Here is a 15,025-nt window from a genome sequence, read left to right on the forward strand (position 1 = left end):
GAGGAGAGGAGAGGAGAGGAGAGGAGAGGAGAAACACTTCAGTTGGAGGGGACCTACAACCATCATCTAGTCCAACTGCAAGGTAACCTCTTCCATTCATTAGTGTATCAGAATTGCTTTCTTTGGCAACAGTGATTTCATAAGACATGTTTCTACAAAAGAAGGTCAGTGTGCAAAACCTCTAACACAAACCTTCTAAATGTGACTTGCAGTTTAACAGAAATTATATGAACAAAGCAGAACAAAGCAGAACTCATCTCCCAATAGATGCAGCAATTGTCTGCTCATATCAATACTTTTGCTTTTAAGTGAGGTCTGTAGTATAATAATTGCCTTTAAACTGTGTGTCTGAAGTGATCGTGGAACTACTTCAGCTCTTCTAACATATGAAACTGTAATTTACCTAAGAGTAACAGAAGCCATAAAGCTAAGCTGGGAAAAGGAAAGGAAAACACCAAAACCATGAGTCAGGAAAAACAATCTCATCTGTATTCAAACAAGCTGTGATACACAAACTCCATTTTCTAATTTAGAGGTCACAAGCTACAAAATAAACAGCTGCTGTAGTCCAAATTCTGCCACATTTTTTCTCTTTTTAAGCAAACTTTATATTGAATTAATGTATTTAGGTTCAATAAGGCTGGTAGGAATGGAGTAATACAAAGAATGGACTATCTTCATATTCACACATAGGAAAACAGTCTCAAATTCACATGCAAATATGCACGCTTGCTTACATGTGACATGATTTTAATGCCATTCCAGTTTTACAAAAGTGTGACTCTCCTGATTTGAGTGGAGTTATCACTAAACTGCATCAATACCCTCGAGCATGAAATAAGACCTGGTGATCTGGGGGATGAAGACAGTTCCCCAAGCAGAAATGGTGCCTTTTTTATCTGGCAGAAAAAAAAACATTCATGCTGTTTCAACAGAAGACCTTGGGAGACAAAATCTACCCACTACTTCAAACGAGCCAAAGATTCCTTGTATCTTATTGAACTAGCACAACATTTAGAGCCTGGAGAGAGCAAAGACTTTACAGCGTATTATGGTTGGTATAAGACTATTTTGAGGCTCTTCTTCAGGACCAGGCAAAGTATTTATACAGAAAGTGTCCTAATATCCAGAGGTCTCTAATATAGTCCCAAAATCTCTGCTTTTTCTCCCCCTGGCTCCATCTGAGTTTCAGCCAGCACATACTACAGCTCCACCTGCTGATCTGCGATCAGTTTTGGTAATGCACAACACACCTGGGAGCAATGAAGCATGAAGTTGTACTTTCTTCTACCTATGCCTGAATTTATACAGGTGAGTACACACACAAATTATGAGACCATCTGACATCCCTTCTGCCATCTGACATGGCTTCTCAGTTGCCTCGCTCTGCCTTATATTTGGTGTTTGCTCACTGGATGTGACTTGACACCCACATGTGACATGATGCAACAAAACTGCAAAGTAACAGAAAGCAGAGAAGCTAACATGACTTTTTGTAGAGAAAACCCCAGGTAAGCCCATCTCTTAAGAGCTCTATGTAGCTTTGGTGGAGAGCTCATCTCATAATGGGTGGCAAATCAGGGACAATTAAGCAAAGTGGTACTCTGCAAATACTAAAAAAATTACTACAGAGATTACAAGCATGCTGTATTTCATTAAACCGGTGTTTTGGCCTACAAGGAGATGAATGAAGCCTGTTTAAGACTTTACCAGGTCCTTTAATCCTGTTTTATAACTAATTGGAAAACCTGTGGGGGGCCATGAACTTTAGCAGCTTCTTTGCAAATAATCAGGGATTAAGTTATATCAAATAAATCTTTTTTGAAACAAACAGAAAGCCACTCAAACTTTTGTTTTGCTAATTAGGTGGCCACCAGCATAGTGATCAGGAGACACAGGAGAGCATAGGACGTTGGCCAAGAGGCCCTGCAACATGGGAAAATTGAGTGAAGTCTTGACAGACTAATCACCTTCATGCAGAACCCCTCGCAGGTCTAAATCCAAGATACATCAGGGTCATTTTAATCCCAGTTTTATTCTTTTCAGTGACTCACAGTGAAGCACTAAATATCTCTTGGTCTGTCTCCTGCTTTTTGTCCCTGTCTGTATAAATAGTGCTGTATAAAAAGTGCTGCTTTTGTAAAGCCTTTGCAGATCTGCGGGAAACAGTTCTGTGGAAACCCTTATCCATTTGCTATCTCCCAGACACATCACCATCATTTACATAGAGGTCTGGGCCCAAGGGACAGTCCTTATGCCTGGGCCTCAGCAGACACTTTCAAGCACTGTGCAGAATATTTAAGCACCTGTGCCAATGCCTCTCTCAGTATGAGCCTGGCGGTGACAGCGAGGACCAGAGGAAGGGATGTACCCAGATTAGGCAGCCACTTCTGTCACGTTTGCTGTGGAGACAAGCAGGAGGGTATTTTTAACAGACGACACTTCCTCTGTTGGTCTGGCAAAGCCCAAGGCTGGTGACCTTCCAGGCACAGTGCAAACTCCATCTGTTTCCCCAAGCAGTGAAGGGTATTTAAGTGATGCAGGTGATGACACTTTGTTTGTTTGATTCTTTGAGATAGTTTATTTTCCTGTTACTAAACTTAATATATGGAATAATTTTCTCAAGTAGATTGTCCATGACCCACTGAAAGATTTGATACAGCAAAACCACAACAAACATGTAAGTGAAATACCTGCAACCTGCGTCTGTAATTAAGAAGGGCAACAAAAATTGATTTATTACATAATTTCCTTCTAGGGAAAAAAGAAGAAAAAAGAAAAAAGCACAAAAAACCCCAAATCATAAGTATATGAGAATCCTTGGGGAAATTTGCCATCTCTTTCCTCCCTGAAAATGGAGCAATGTATCATAAACCAAGCATACATTTTTTAGTAGGAAAGGGGATAATTGCTTATAATCAAGGCCAAATGTTCTGCTTGCACAGACCATGGGAGGTCTGTCACATTAGGTGATACTATCAGCAACCCTGCAGAGGAACATTTTAGCAAAGACAATGACTTCCTATCCTGACCCAAAACAATGCAATCAAGAGTACTGCAAAGCCAGACACCTTTTAAAACCAAAATGAGAGAATTACATATGAGAATCAGATAAACCCCAGCAGAAAACATTCCCAAGTAGCATGGACTCAGTATCTTTAGGACTCATCTCTGTCACCCTGGCTAGAAGAGCTGCGAGAGACCCCAGCCAATGCACCAGACCCTGAAGGTCCACTGCATTTGAGGCAACACTTGGAGTTTGTTCTTCAGTTAAAATAAACATCATAAAAGCACTAATTACTTCAAAATAAGCATAACAATCCAGAATATTAATGCACAAACCTCTACATTTTTTAAATCAAAGCACACTAAGTACTTAAGTGCCAGCACCATCTGGACTAAGCGTAATGCAAAGGAGCCAATATGGACTTCTGCCAGCTTCATAAGATATTTCAGGTATTTCTGATTAATATACAGGCACTCAGAAGATAACATACAAGATTTGTGGCATGTTTCACTGTTCACATGGAAGGAGGCACCATTTCAATAATGAAGGTAGTGATTCCTATGATTCTTCACCCCGAAGAGCAAAGATGCATCATTGTCAGACATGTCAACTGCCTGACACCCACCCACTAGCCACGTGTAACTAAGCAGTATCTGCTGGAAGTTTGAGAGATTCAGGCATCCGGTGCCACTTGAGATGCATTATGGTACCTGAGGCATTCCCAAAGGATTGTCAGGTGTCTGGGAGACACATGGGAGGCACGTGTTCTCCTGTAGTGACACCTGAAAACCCCAGGACTTACAGGACCTCAAGCCCACCAAATGTCTGTACCTGAGCATCTGAAAGGAATGGTTAACTGGGCCAAAGAAGGTAACCATTGGCTTTCTGGCTACTAGAAGGGGGAAAGGTACTTACAGACACATGATGTGAATGAGGATTAAGTTTTACTTGGTTGCCCTTAAGCCTGGAAGGTTTTGCTCGGCTTTTTTTGTCTTTTTTTTTTTTTTTCCCTTTACATTAAGCTCATCAAGCATTTAAGTCACTCTTCAGGGACTTTTAGTGTTTTGGGGGAAAATAAATGTTCAGGCTATGCATGCTTTTAATAAAGAAATTTTTTCACAACAGAAGTTTAGCTTTTCTACCCATGCACAATTTATTTGTGTATCTGGTTAACATCATATTAGACTCTTACACAGATACTACTGCTAAAGACAAGTGAGAGCTGGTATATACAATTATTCTCCTGCTTCCAGAGAGCCATAGAACTTATTTCTAAAGGTGTGCACTCATTGCTGTCTTGAACACTACTCCTTGCTCTGTAAAAAGGTGGCTGTTACAGTTATCCCCAAGATAACACAGGCTTTCACGGATAGTGGCTATGTGTAATTTTAAGCCTATTTGCAAAATTCATGAGCTAAGAGCAGCCTGTCAAGGGAACAATTGGATTTGCCAAAGGACCCAGAGTTTGCTAAAACAGCCCTAAGTACAAATGACCTGGGGTGGAGCTAGAGCACATCATGGCCATGATATAGCCCCAAGCTGCCAAAGCTCTGCCCATTATTGGGGGTTGACCCCAAGCATTGTCAGCCCCTTGGTGCAGGGAGACTAATCTTTCAGCCACAGCAGAGCCCATGTGCCTACCATGGGCCAGCACAACAGTTTTGAGCCTATTATGGGAGCAGTGCAACACACATAATGCACTCACTCCTCAGGTCTGATCCAGGCAGAGCATCAAGCTCATGCACCCTATGAACCTCTCCAGAAATCAGTGTTTATATACACTAAGTGTGAATTTCACTCCAAGCTCTACTGACAAAAATCCACATTTTAGAGCTATCTCAACAGGTCTCTGCAGAAAAAGTGGTTCCCAAAGGCAAAATACCTTTCCTACAGTACTGCAGTAAATAGTGCAGTATGAAGGCTACTCCACATTTATTAACAGAGCTATACACTGTGTCTTTTCTGACCAAAGAATGCAGCCACTTGCATCCACAGATAAACACAATACCAAGAAATACACAAGTATGCCTAAGGCAGTAGGAGCTGAGCCTCAAGGATCCAGGGGCCAACAAAGCCCAGAGCACACTGCACCTTCCTGGTTTTCACAACCATACAAATACTTCAGAAATGAAACAACCCTAACAAACTTCATGCAAATTGTTAATGGGATTGAATTTATGACACAGGCAAAAAAACCCTCGAAACTGCAATGTAAGAGTCAGTGAAAACAAAGGATTCACAGTTAGGGAGGCAATTTAGGAATAAATCCTTAGTGGGTTAAAATGGCGGATCGTTAAGGACATGGTCCACATTTCTGCAGCATGCAAATTCTTCTTGCAGGGCTCACAGTCCAACTTGAATGCCAGCTGCTCATTTTCCACCAGTTAACGGAAGATGAATTGCAATTCAACATGCAGGTGAGGAAGAAGATGAAGCCAGTTTTGTTGCTCTTTTTTAATAGTTCATTGATCTGCTAAAATTATATCCAGACCTTGTGTTGTATGGTATCCTGTCCCCTATAAATGCCTTCAAAACTGGAACTTAAAAGTACTGGAAACTTTTAAACACAATAAATAGTTTGGCACACTCAGGATATAGCTCAATTAGTCCCCATACCCTGCCAGCCATGGGTCTGTTTCATGTGCTTAACTCTCTGTGACACTGGGGTTTTTGCTGTGTAAGAGACGTGATTGTTGGCTTGGTTGGGATTCTCACATACAGCTCTGACTTTGGGTCTGATGAGGAGCAACAGCATCTCAAGGTCAGCCCACTGACACACTAGCACTGACAGAGGATTACATCCTAAGGAAGACCATCAGATGTGCCCAGGATCTACTCCTTATTGCAGTTTGCATGACCTACCTTGCTGCACAAATGTGAATGTAATTGGTAACAAATTGTCATTATTCAAGTGCATTTGAATGTATTTTCATCTAATATTTTTGCTACTCAGCTTCTGGTCAAAAAGGGATACTCGTTCATACCATTATTTTCATGATTGTGCTCAACAGTTTAAGAGCCTTAGTCCTCAGAATACAGCATAGATTTGCTTTGTTTTTGCCAGTTGTTTAAATCAGAACTGTAATATATGCAGCATACTTTCAAAAGACAGAAAAAGGAATTAACACTGGACTTCCCTTTTTCATTTTTCTTCATTATATTCACTTACCAATCCTGTGTGAAGCCAGCGCAAAATTCAGTAACTAGCAATCAATAAATTTCTGGCAATGACCCCCAGAGCAGAGAAACACCGTGAGATTGCTTCTGCTTGAAGCTTTTCAAATCTCTGCTTACATTTTAACTTTCACAGGATGCTGCAAGCTCCGTGGGCAGGACTGAGAAGTGTCAGGCTGTGAGTGCCTGTGCTTGGAATGTGGCTCTTTCCACCAAAAGCCCTCCACAGGCTACCCCAGACAGATTTTATTTACAGATACACTTCATTCTTACATGGCTCTAATTACAAAAAGGCAGTTCTACTCACTGAAGGTCCGGATAACATCACTCGGTGCACTGGCAGGGCTGGATCCATAGGAGTTTGCAGCTCGAATGGCAAACTGATACTTGGTATTTGGGAGAAGTCCCTTGAGAACCATAGACTCCATCTGGATCTGCTCTCTTATTACTGTCCAATTCCTGTCAAGGTCTGGCCTTTAGGACCAAAAGAAGTCAAAATGATAAATAATTAAAGCTGGCTGTGTAAATTAATTGCCTTTAAACTTTCCTGGGAAATACAAAAAATAAATGAGATATAAGCCTGCTAAATCATCACTGAAATCTTTTACTCTTAAGGGGTCAGACCATGCAACCACTACCAAGATGCAAAGCCTGTGATATCAAAACTATCATCATACAAAACCAATACTCAGATTTTGTTTATAAAGCCAAGGAGGCTGTTTAGAGGACAGTTTGACAAATCATGCTCTGTTTATTTATTTGCATGGATTTGGGGTTCACAGGTTTCAAGTGGGGGTATATTACTAGCAGTTCCTAGTCTCCTATTTGGCTGTATAAAGCAAAAGTTCACAACAGAAGGAAAGACCCTGATTTATTTCTAAGAGTTTGTGCTCCAATGCCACCAAATCACTTCAAACACGTAAAAGCATTAGCAGGAGAAGAATCTAACAGCTGACCTCCCAGGCAGCCACCAACACTGGAAACTCTGGATCCAGTGTCTTCTCTTAAAACAAACAAACAAGCAAACAAAAACCACACCCAAAATCAGAACAATAATACAAAAAACCCAGCCAATGCATGTACATTTTGTCACAACATTCCCATGTTTGCCATTGGAAAAAGCCTGGTTAACTCCTGATTCCTACTGGAAGCCAACTGTCAATAAATGCTTGGTTTAAGTGCCATTATAATTCATCTAAAATCAGTAGAATCATTCACATGGCAGTTTTGTCTCAAATGTGTAAGTTCATCTACAGAGGGACATCAAAAAGGGGAGGGCTACTTCAAATGCTTTGAGAGAGCATTCTGATACATTTGCCCAATTTCTACTCTCTCTAATAGTGGTTTCTTCTTATCAAAGAGAGAATGGAACAAGAAGGCAAGCAACTACAAAAAAAACACCAAAAAATGTAAATGTTAAGTCTAGGCCACCCAAAATATTAAAATTGAAGCCTATGAAAGTAAAATAAGGACAGAAATTCATTTCAGAGAAAATTATTCCAGTGTCCTCTAGTCAGATGTCCTTGTGATATTTATTACAGGAAATAACCTCCAAGTGCTCCCTGAATCTACCAGTGTTTACACAGGACTAGCTGCAAATGTCTCCACCAGTCTTCCTGTGAAAATTATAGCACAAGGCAGGCATTTTATATGTGTTTATTTGCAGCTGGAAGGAAATGCCGAAGTTAATGTACGTTTCCTTTTGCCAGTCAATATGAGATTTATTGATCGCTGAGGTTTCATTGCTTTGTGCCAGCAGGGCCAGTGCAGTGACAAAGCAGCAGCAGCTCCCAGCTGCTTAACTCCTGTGCACAATGCACAGGGTGAGAATATTTCATTGTCTTGCTAAAAATAAAAATCAAATCAGAAAAACACACAAGATTAAATGACAGCTAAACAGTCCCTCTTAAGTCACCCTCCACCACCATTTACTGGTGGACAGAGAAGCATATATTTTGGCTGTTCTTTCATTGTTTCCCTTCCCTGAGCCTGGGCCAAGTTGAAAATCCATGGTGTTTTCCAACAGAAAGCTGTTAACATTGCTTCCTTCCACACGCTTAGTAGTGTTTTCAATTTTCCTGTACACATCTCCTTTTTTGGCTCTAATTCCAGCCCAAGAAATTCCTGCTTGCTCAAGAGCTGCCTCAACAGCCTCTTTGCAACACACCCTGCCAATGTCTGTGCTTGAATGCAAACACACACCTCTGAGGAAGGGACTCAAAGGACGTACTGCACTGTGGAGAGTCCTTAAGATGATCCTAAGATGATTTAGAACGTAACGCAAACCCTAGACTAGCATTCAACTTCACAGACCGTCTCTTGCAAGGCTTCCTTCTGCAGAAGTGAGTAATAACGGAAATGCCTGCAAACATGTAAGCATCTGCAGCTGAAGGAAGGGGGAACAAGGAAGATTTATCACTAGACCTTTGCTGTTTCTCCAGAACATTCCCTGTGTGAACAAATTGGTACAAGATGAAAAAATGGCAAACAGATGGGGAGAGGAACAAAATAAACTCATCTGGTGATGGTGTCCTGGGCCAACCAGCTCCTGCGTTTTCTAAGCTGGAAACATTTTGTTGAAAACTGTCTCTGTGGTCCTTTTTGCATCAAAATTCAGTTTGTGTCAACTTACACATCAGAAGAACTCATTTTCATGCCATTTTCCCCATCTTTCTGCAGAGCTACATCCCCTGAACCAGCAAAGATGTCTCTGCCTCCGGCCAGGACATCACAGGGCTGCTCCAGACAATGTATCTGTGCATGGAGAAATCAGACCTGTTTCAAGGGCATTTTCTGCTCCTGAAGTTACAGCTGTGTGTCTCCAACACAGAAAGGCCATACAGTAACAGCTTGGTCAGTGACAGAGTTAGAATATTTCTAAGATAATAAACACGTGGATCAAGTCAATTATGGACAGACATCCATCAAGGGCAGAACTCTGCCCCAAACATAGCCAAAACATTTGTATCGTTCCTTTGTGTTGTAACCCAGGGACTGACTCAATTTGGAAAATAAAATCTTTCTGATATGGAGAACAGCAATTTTACACTCACTTGCACTTCCTCTTAAAATCACCTGGAAATTATTCCACAGGGCAAAGCACCTGCTAACAATCCAGTTTTTATACAGTTCTTGATTGTTCTTTTGTGCCACATTTGTATTTGTATCAAGTGGCAAATTCAGATCTACAGGTTTTTTTACCTCTTCTTGTTAATAATAAATATGGTGTCAAGTACAACACATTCTTATTCACTATGGAAAGTACTCAATGAAGAAAATAATGCACTATAGGATATTAGTAATTATTATTTAGCTTTATTGGCACACTTTCTACAAAATATATTAACCACAATGCCAGTTCAACTCTAAGGAAAGGAAAAGTGGACAGGTATCTAACTCCATACTTCTAATACTGCCTTATATTGTTAAAAATATCCTCCTTAATTTCTACATCTTCCACTCACCTTTCTTTGTCAATTACTTCTTCAAGGTTTTAACCCTCAAAAATAGTGAGGTACATATTGAGACAGGTGTATCATGCGTTAATCAGGAAAGCAGTAATAAAGGTATTTTTGCTGAATATTAGGAGGCATCCCCCTGATCAGATCCGTTGTTTCATGTTCTTTGCAAATGAAAGTAAATATGAGTACCCAGTACAGTGACATGCCAGGGACAGCTACTTCAACATGGAATGGATTTAGGGTTACATCTTTTTTAAGGTGTAAGGCTTCAAAGTAATTGAGAACTCTATTCACAACACTATGCTGAATCTGCTCCATCCTAACACCCATATACATCTTCCCAGCTTAATCGGCAGAACTCCTCTAGGTCATCGCAGGGGAAGGTTCTTGTCATGACCAAAATATTGAAAAATTTCCCCAGTTATGCAAGGACTAATTTTGAAACCTGTTGAGTCCATTTGCATACCAAATGACCTACTCCTTTTAAGAGATATTCTGGTAAAACACACACAGTTCTGTAGAAGCTAGCTGACTATAAAAACCCAGATAAGTTAGTCCTCAAGTTTAGAAGACTGGGTAGGCAATCAACAGATTAAAAATTTGAGTATTTGGAGCACTTAAGTGAAAATTTCCAAGACATTTTTGAGAATAAATTTTTTATACTATCTTTAGGAAAAACACCCAAACGAGTATATTGAAGCCCATGGTCTTGTTTTAGCGACTTCCACAACAATGTTTTTTGTCATCACATACTTCTCAGTGTAAAGAAATAGAGTATTAACACTGAGCCTGCAATCTTCCATGGATTCCATTAGCTGTTTTGGGTTTAACACATTGTTTCACACATTCCCTATGAACTATGCAGTGAGCAGTGAGACCTACATTAGCTCTCCTCATTTTCAGCATTTAGCCAAGTTGGGATTGTGGTCTCTTTAGCATCCTCTTATAATCAAGAGCCAAGCAGAGCCTGAGTTAGCTCAGCCCTTCTTACCTCTGAAACCACCTGCAGACCCCATGGCCTACAGTAAACCAACAGGTCCCAAGGGAAACTCAAGCACATGCCTAAACACAGGTCCAAATTCAGACCCTAAGCAGAGACAGACTGCAGGTAAGCTCTGGTTCCAATTAGATTATGGTACATGTAAACAATTAATGTATTGAATTATCACGAGATTTTAATCCCTAATACCACAGCTGAGCAAATGAAAATAGTGTTTTTCTCTCCTCTCAGTCTCCTGGCATGGTTTTTCTAGGGTTAAAGTCATAAAGTTAGTTCTAAGGGGACTGAAATAATTCCAACAACGTCATAGTTTTTAGAGGTTTGTGCTGCACCCAAGAGACATTATAGATTTGCATAAGAAAGTCCTTAATTTTCCAAAAGCACAGGATAATACTGTATTTCTTTGACATAAGAGGATTTAATTCTTAATTTATTTGCACTGTTTTGTTTTGGTCTTGCATTTGTTTAATTCAACAGCTCTAATTCATGTTAATAAATTTTATAGTAATTAAAACTATATGCAATAAAAGACAATGAAGCTTAAAGTTAAATCTTTACCTCTGACTGCCATTAGGGGCTATGGCTCATTGAACTTTCTCCAAATATATAATCAAGCTTCCAAGTCTAAGAGAGCATAATCCTAAAATTAACAAATACACTTCAGGCTTAGCTTTAAACCTCAAACTAAACAGTGTAATCAAAACATAGTGCTGTTAGCAAATTCTTTCCCAAAATCTAAAAACAACAAAACACTGAAATTTCAATTACTTGCATCTTTTGAAGTAAACAAGGAAGGTAGCTTTCCATTCTCTAGCTGGATAAAGTCATTTGAGGGTGCACTTTCAGTGTGTTAGATGGACAGGACAGTGCCCACTTCTTCCATTAGCAAGTCCCTGGTGCTATGAAGAGGAGTACCTAAACCTGCAGGCTTCACTTTCTAGCAAAAGCACAGAGGCGACAGAAGTGCAGCCAACAAAATCCCTTCCCCATCCACCAGGCAAATGGGAAAGAAGAGATGGGGAGCAAAGAGAAGGGCTCAGATGATTATTTTGTTAAAAAAAACAGGCATTGGAGAAATTTCATGGTAATGTTACAGCAGAGTTTACATGATGGCAATAACGTGTCTTTAGCCCTCATGTTCTGCCTCCCAGTGCAATCAATATTAGATGGCTTCCCACTAAATACGGGGCATTCTGATTCAAACACAAAGTGCAACTTAAGTTCACAAGAAGGAGTTCAGCCTGGGAACTCTTTTCATTTTATCAATACCTTCTATACTGCAACCAGACTTGAAGCATCGGAAAAAAATTAGTTCTTTCTGTCTGTTTTAAGGACAACTGTTTTTTAAAAATGAATGCGTTTTTCTGAAAAACAATTTTTTTACCTTCACAGCTCAGAGTAGTTAAAAAAAAACAATTCTCTCTTCTTTTCCAGGAACCTCAACTAAAACCTGCCATTAAATGTTCATGCAAAGGATTAATTTCCAAAGGTTGAATCTTGCATTCACTGTAAGGCTGAACATAAGGGTAAGTGCATGAAAATAAGCAGCTTTGCATACTGGCTTACACAAGTATATGAACAGTCAGGTATGATACTTGTTTGTGTATGCAGATACAACCACCTCTTCCTCCTGACCCTTCATATGCATCTTATAAAATCAACTTTATTGGCAGTTTTTCACAGTCCAGTTCTATCACTGCAAATTTTAGAGTTCAACATAAAAAAAAAAAAAAAAAAGGAAAAACAACCAGCACCCCACCTCCCCCCAAAAAAATCTAAATGGAAAGGCCAAATTTCCTGTAAACTTGATTAGCATTAGAATAACAAAGCAAGTCTGAGTTTTGCAAGCTCACGATGTGAGACGTCTGTCCAATAAAACTGCCCAACGTACTGAGCTTGCAATCCTCAGATTATTTCCTACAGTAGCCCAGCATCCTTCTGCTCAGGGGAACTGCTGTGCTACACACGCTTCTCTCAGTATGGTTCAACAGCATTTGATGACAGGAGAAACTTAAAACTTCATTTGCCCAGCCCTTTACCAGAGGAAACATGGCAAATTAGACCTTATTTTCTTGAATCAGAAGGTACAATTTATTGGTGATTTTATAACATACTAGATTAATTCCAGTAATTCAACACAAATCAAGAGGAAAACTAAGTTTACCACAGACAGAAAGTAAATATATCATGAGAAGAATCTATATGCAGTTTAATAGTGGAGTTCAGGTAAAAAATCCTGTAGTTCACAAACACTGAAATTCAGACTCCATGGGCACACTTGCCTGATAAACTCCACCATGTAGTACTGGATGGGAGAACTTCCTTCACTCTCTCCAGGCTTCCAGGATAATGCAACTTCAGAATCAGAAACTACCACAATCTGGGGCTGGTCAGGTGGTGCAGGGGGCATGCACTTGTCTAAGCCAGAAGAAATGCAAAGGAATAGCATCAGAGACATGGACAGGCTATCATACACTTAAACCCAACACCCACAGACTGGGGAACCAAACTGAGAGGCTTCTCCCTTCACCTGTTGCCCCTCTAAACCAATATACTTGTGGAAAAAGCAATAGTAAAATATAACGATGACAGAGTTTCTCAGGGATGAGCAACTGGCCATGTGACTGATGTGTGCCCTGCCAGTTTTGCAACAGAGAGCCATGTATGCAGCATTACCTTGGGACAAGGTTGTCACGTCTCTGGGCATGCTGGGCCGTCCTTTTCCTGCCCAGCCATATGCTCCAACACTAACACGGTGCGGAGTGCCTGGCTTCAGATCACCAATAACAACCTCCTACCAGAGTCAAGAGAAGACAAGACAAGAACATGGTGAAAACTCTTCCATGTAACTGCTGATGGTGTTGTGAGCTGGGATTAAGGGATCTTATACAGCATTTTTCATGTAAGCTCCTAGGAGGATTGTCCTCAGACCAGCTCGGAAGCAACAAACACAAACAGCACCACGTGTTTCCTCTCAAGCTGCAGCTTTGCCCTGGGGAATCCACAGGGATGACCTGGACCCATTTCTCAGCATAACTCACAATGTTGCAGATGTTTGCATTCGCTGTCTGGCTTTTTTGCTGGTGAAGTCAAGGTCACAAAGTATTCCCTTCCTTGAGCCAATTGCTGGCATGTGTTATCAGTTTGGTACATTTTCTTTATTATTTTGGTTTTGTTTTAAACCCAGAATCCATAGCAGCTCCTGAGAAAGAAGCAAGTTGCTGCAGTGTGAACTGATGCTTTTTAATTTCTCACGGAGCAGAGATCAGTCCCAAAGCCTCTCACAATTTTCCTAGCCCAGCTATCAGACTTGACCTGAAGCAAGCATTTCCCTTATTTGTCCTGCCACAGAAACAGAAAGATTAACCCACAAACAACTACTGTAAGGGAGGCAATGCTAACTTCCATCTGAAAAGCTTGTGCTGCTGAATACTGTTCCAAGGAGTCTGCCCAAATCTCCCAGAAATTAGCAAATGTCACCAAAAATCCTTAATTTTATTACTGGCTGGCACACATAGCATGGATCAGCTTCAGACATTTAGATCTGGTCTTTAATGGAGCCTGTGTATGTGTGTATAGAAATCCAGTATTCTTTACATACAGCCTATCTGTAGAGAGATGCAAATCCCAAATGTACAAATTTTGAAAGCACGGACAAGTAAAAAGAAATATCAGGTTCTACAGCACAGACTGTTTTGGTGTGAAAAAAAGCACTTATAAAAAAATCCTTTACAGAAACCTTTCTTCTGTTTTCCATCCTTTGATACTAAAAACATTATTTACAGTGTGTGTGAAAATGTAGAGATCTCCTTTCTTTTCACACTGGAACAGACTTTAAATCTGCATTTCCAGTTGCAGTAAAATAGTAAACAATGACAAAAATTTATTAACTGCTAAATTTCCTCATGACGCCCTTTTGGACAAACTCTCCTTCTCTATTCTTTGGGGAACTCCTGTTACTACTACATCACTGTTAGGCAACACCCTGCCATCTGTCAATTCTCTAGCCACAGTTTTGGAGCTCCATCACTGACTTCTAATTACCATTGACCATTATTCTGTTTTTCCATCATTCACCCTTGATCTGCTTGAACGATTTGGATTCATCTGAGAGAGATTATAACACTGCTTGAAAAGCAACTGCCGAGAGAGAGGCAGCAAGAACACTCACACAGAACAATTTATCTGGGTCTTTCCAACTTATAGCTGAAGTGACTGAGATCTTTCAAGAGGTGATCTGAAAAACCAGTTGCTGAAAACCCCACACCTCCTCCTGATGAAAATACTGATGATCCTGCTCCTGCAATTCCATCCTCCCTGCCACACATACTGTCCATCTGTATTTAAACTGTGGGTCTTTGATCCTGATGGCATCCCTTTTTA

General features: G+C 40.3%; 1 protein-coding gene across 1 annotated transcript in view; it reads right to left on the reverse strand.

Moving 5' to 3' along the window:
- Positions 1–15,025, reverse strand: part of EGFLAM (EGF-like, fibronectin type III and laminin G domains) — a 62,783-nt gene that overhangs the window by 35,324 nt on the left and 12,434 nt on the right. The window contains exons 6-8 of the mRNA XM_010008751.1: positions 13,319–13,436; positions 12,925–13,060; positions 6,489–6,655 (exon numbers count right to left, since the gene is read on the reverse strand). Of these exons, the coding sequence (XP_010007053.1) occupies positions 6,489–6,655; positions 12,925–13,060; positions 13,319–13,436 (421 nt within the window). The remainder of the gene's footprint in view (positions 1–6,488; positions 6,656–12,924; positions 13,061–13,318; positions 13,437–15,025) is intronic.

This window comes from Chaetura pelagica, unplaced genomic scaffold, assembly GCF_000747805.2.
Source record: "Chaetura pelagica isolate M959 unplaced genomic scaffold, ChaPel_1.0 scaffold31, whole genome shotgun sequence".
In the NCBI taxonomy this organism is placed as follows: domain Eukaryota; kingdom Metazoa; phylum Chordata; class Aves; order Apodiformes; family Apodidae; genus Chaetura; species Chaetura pelagica.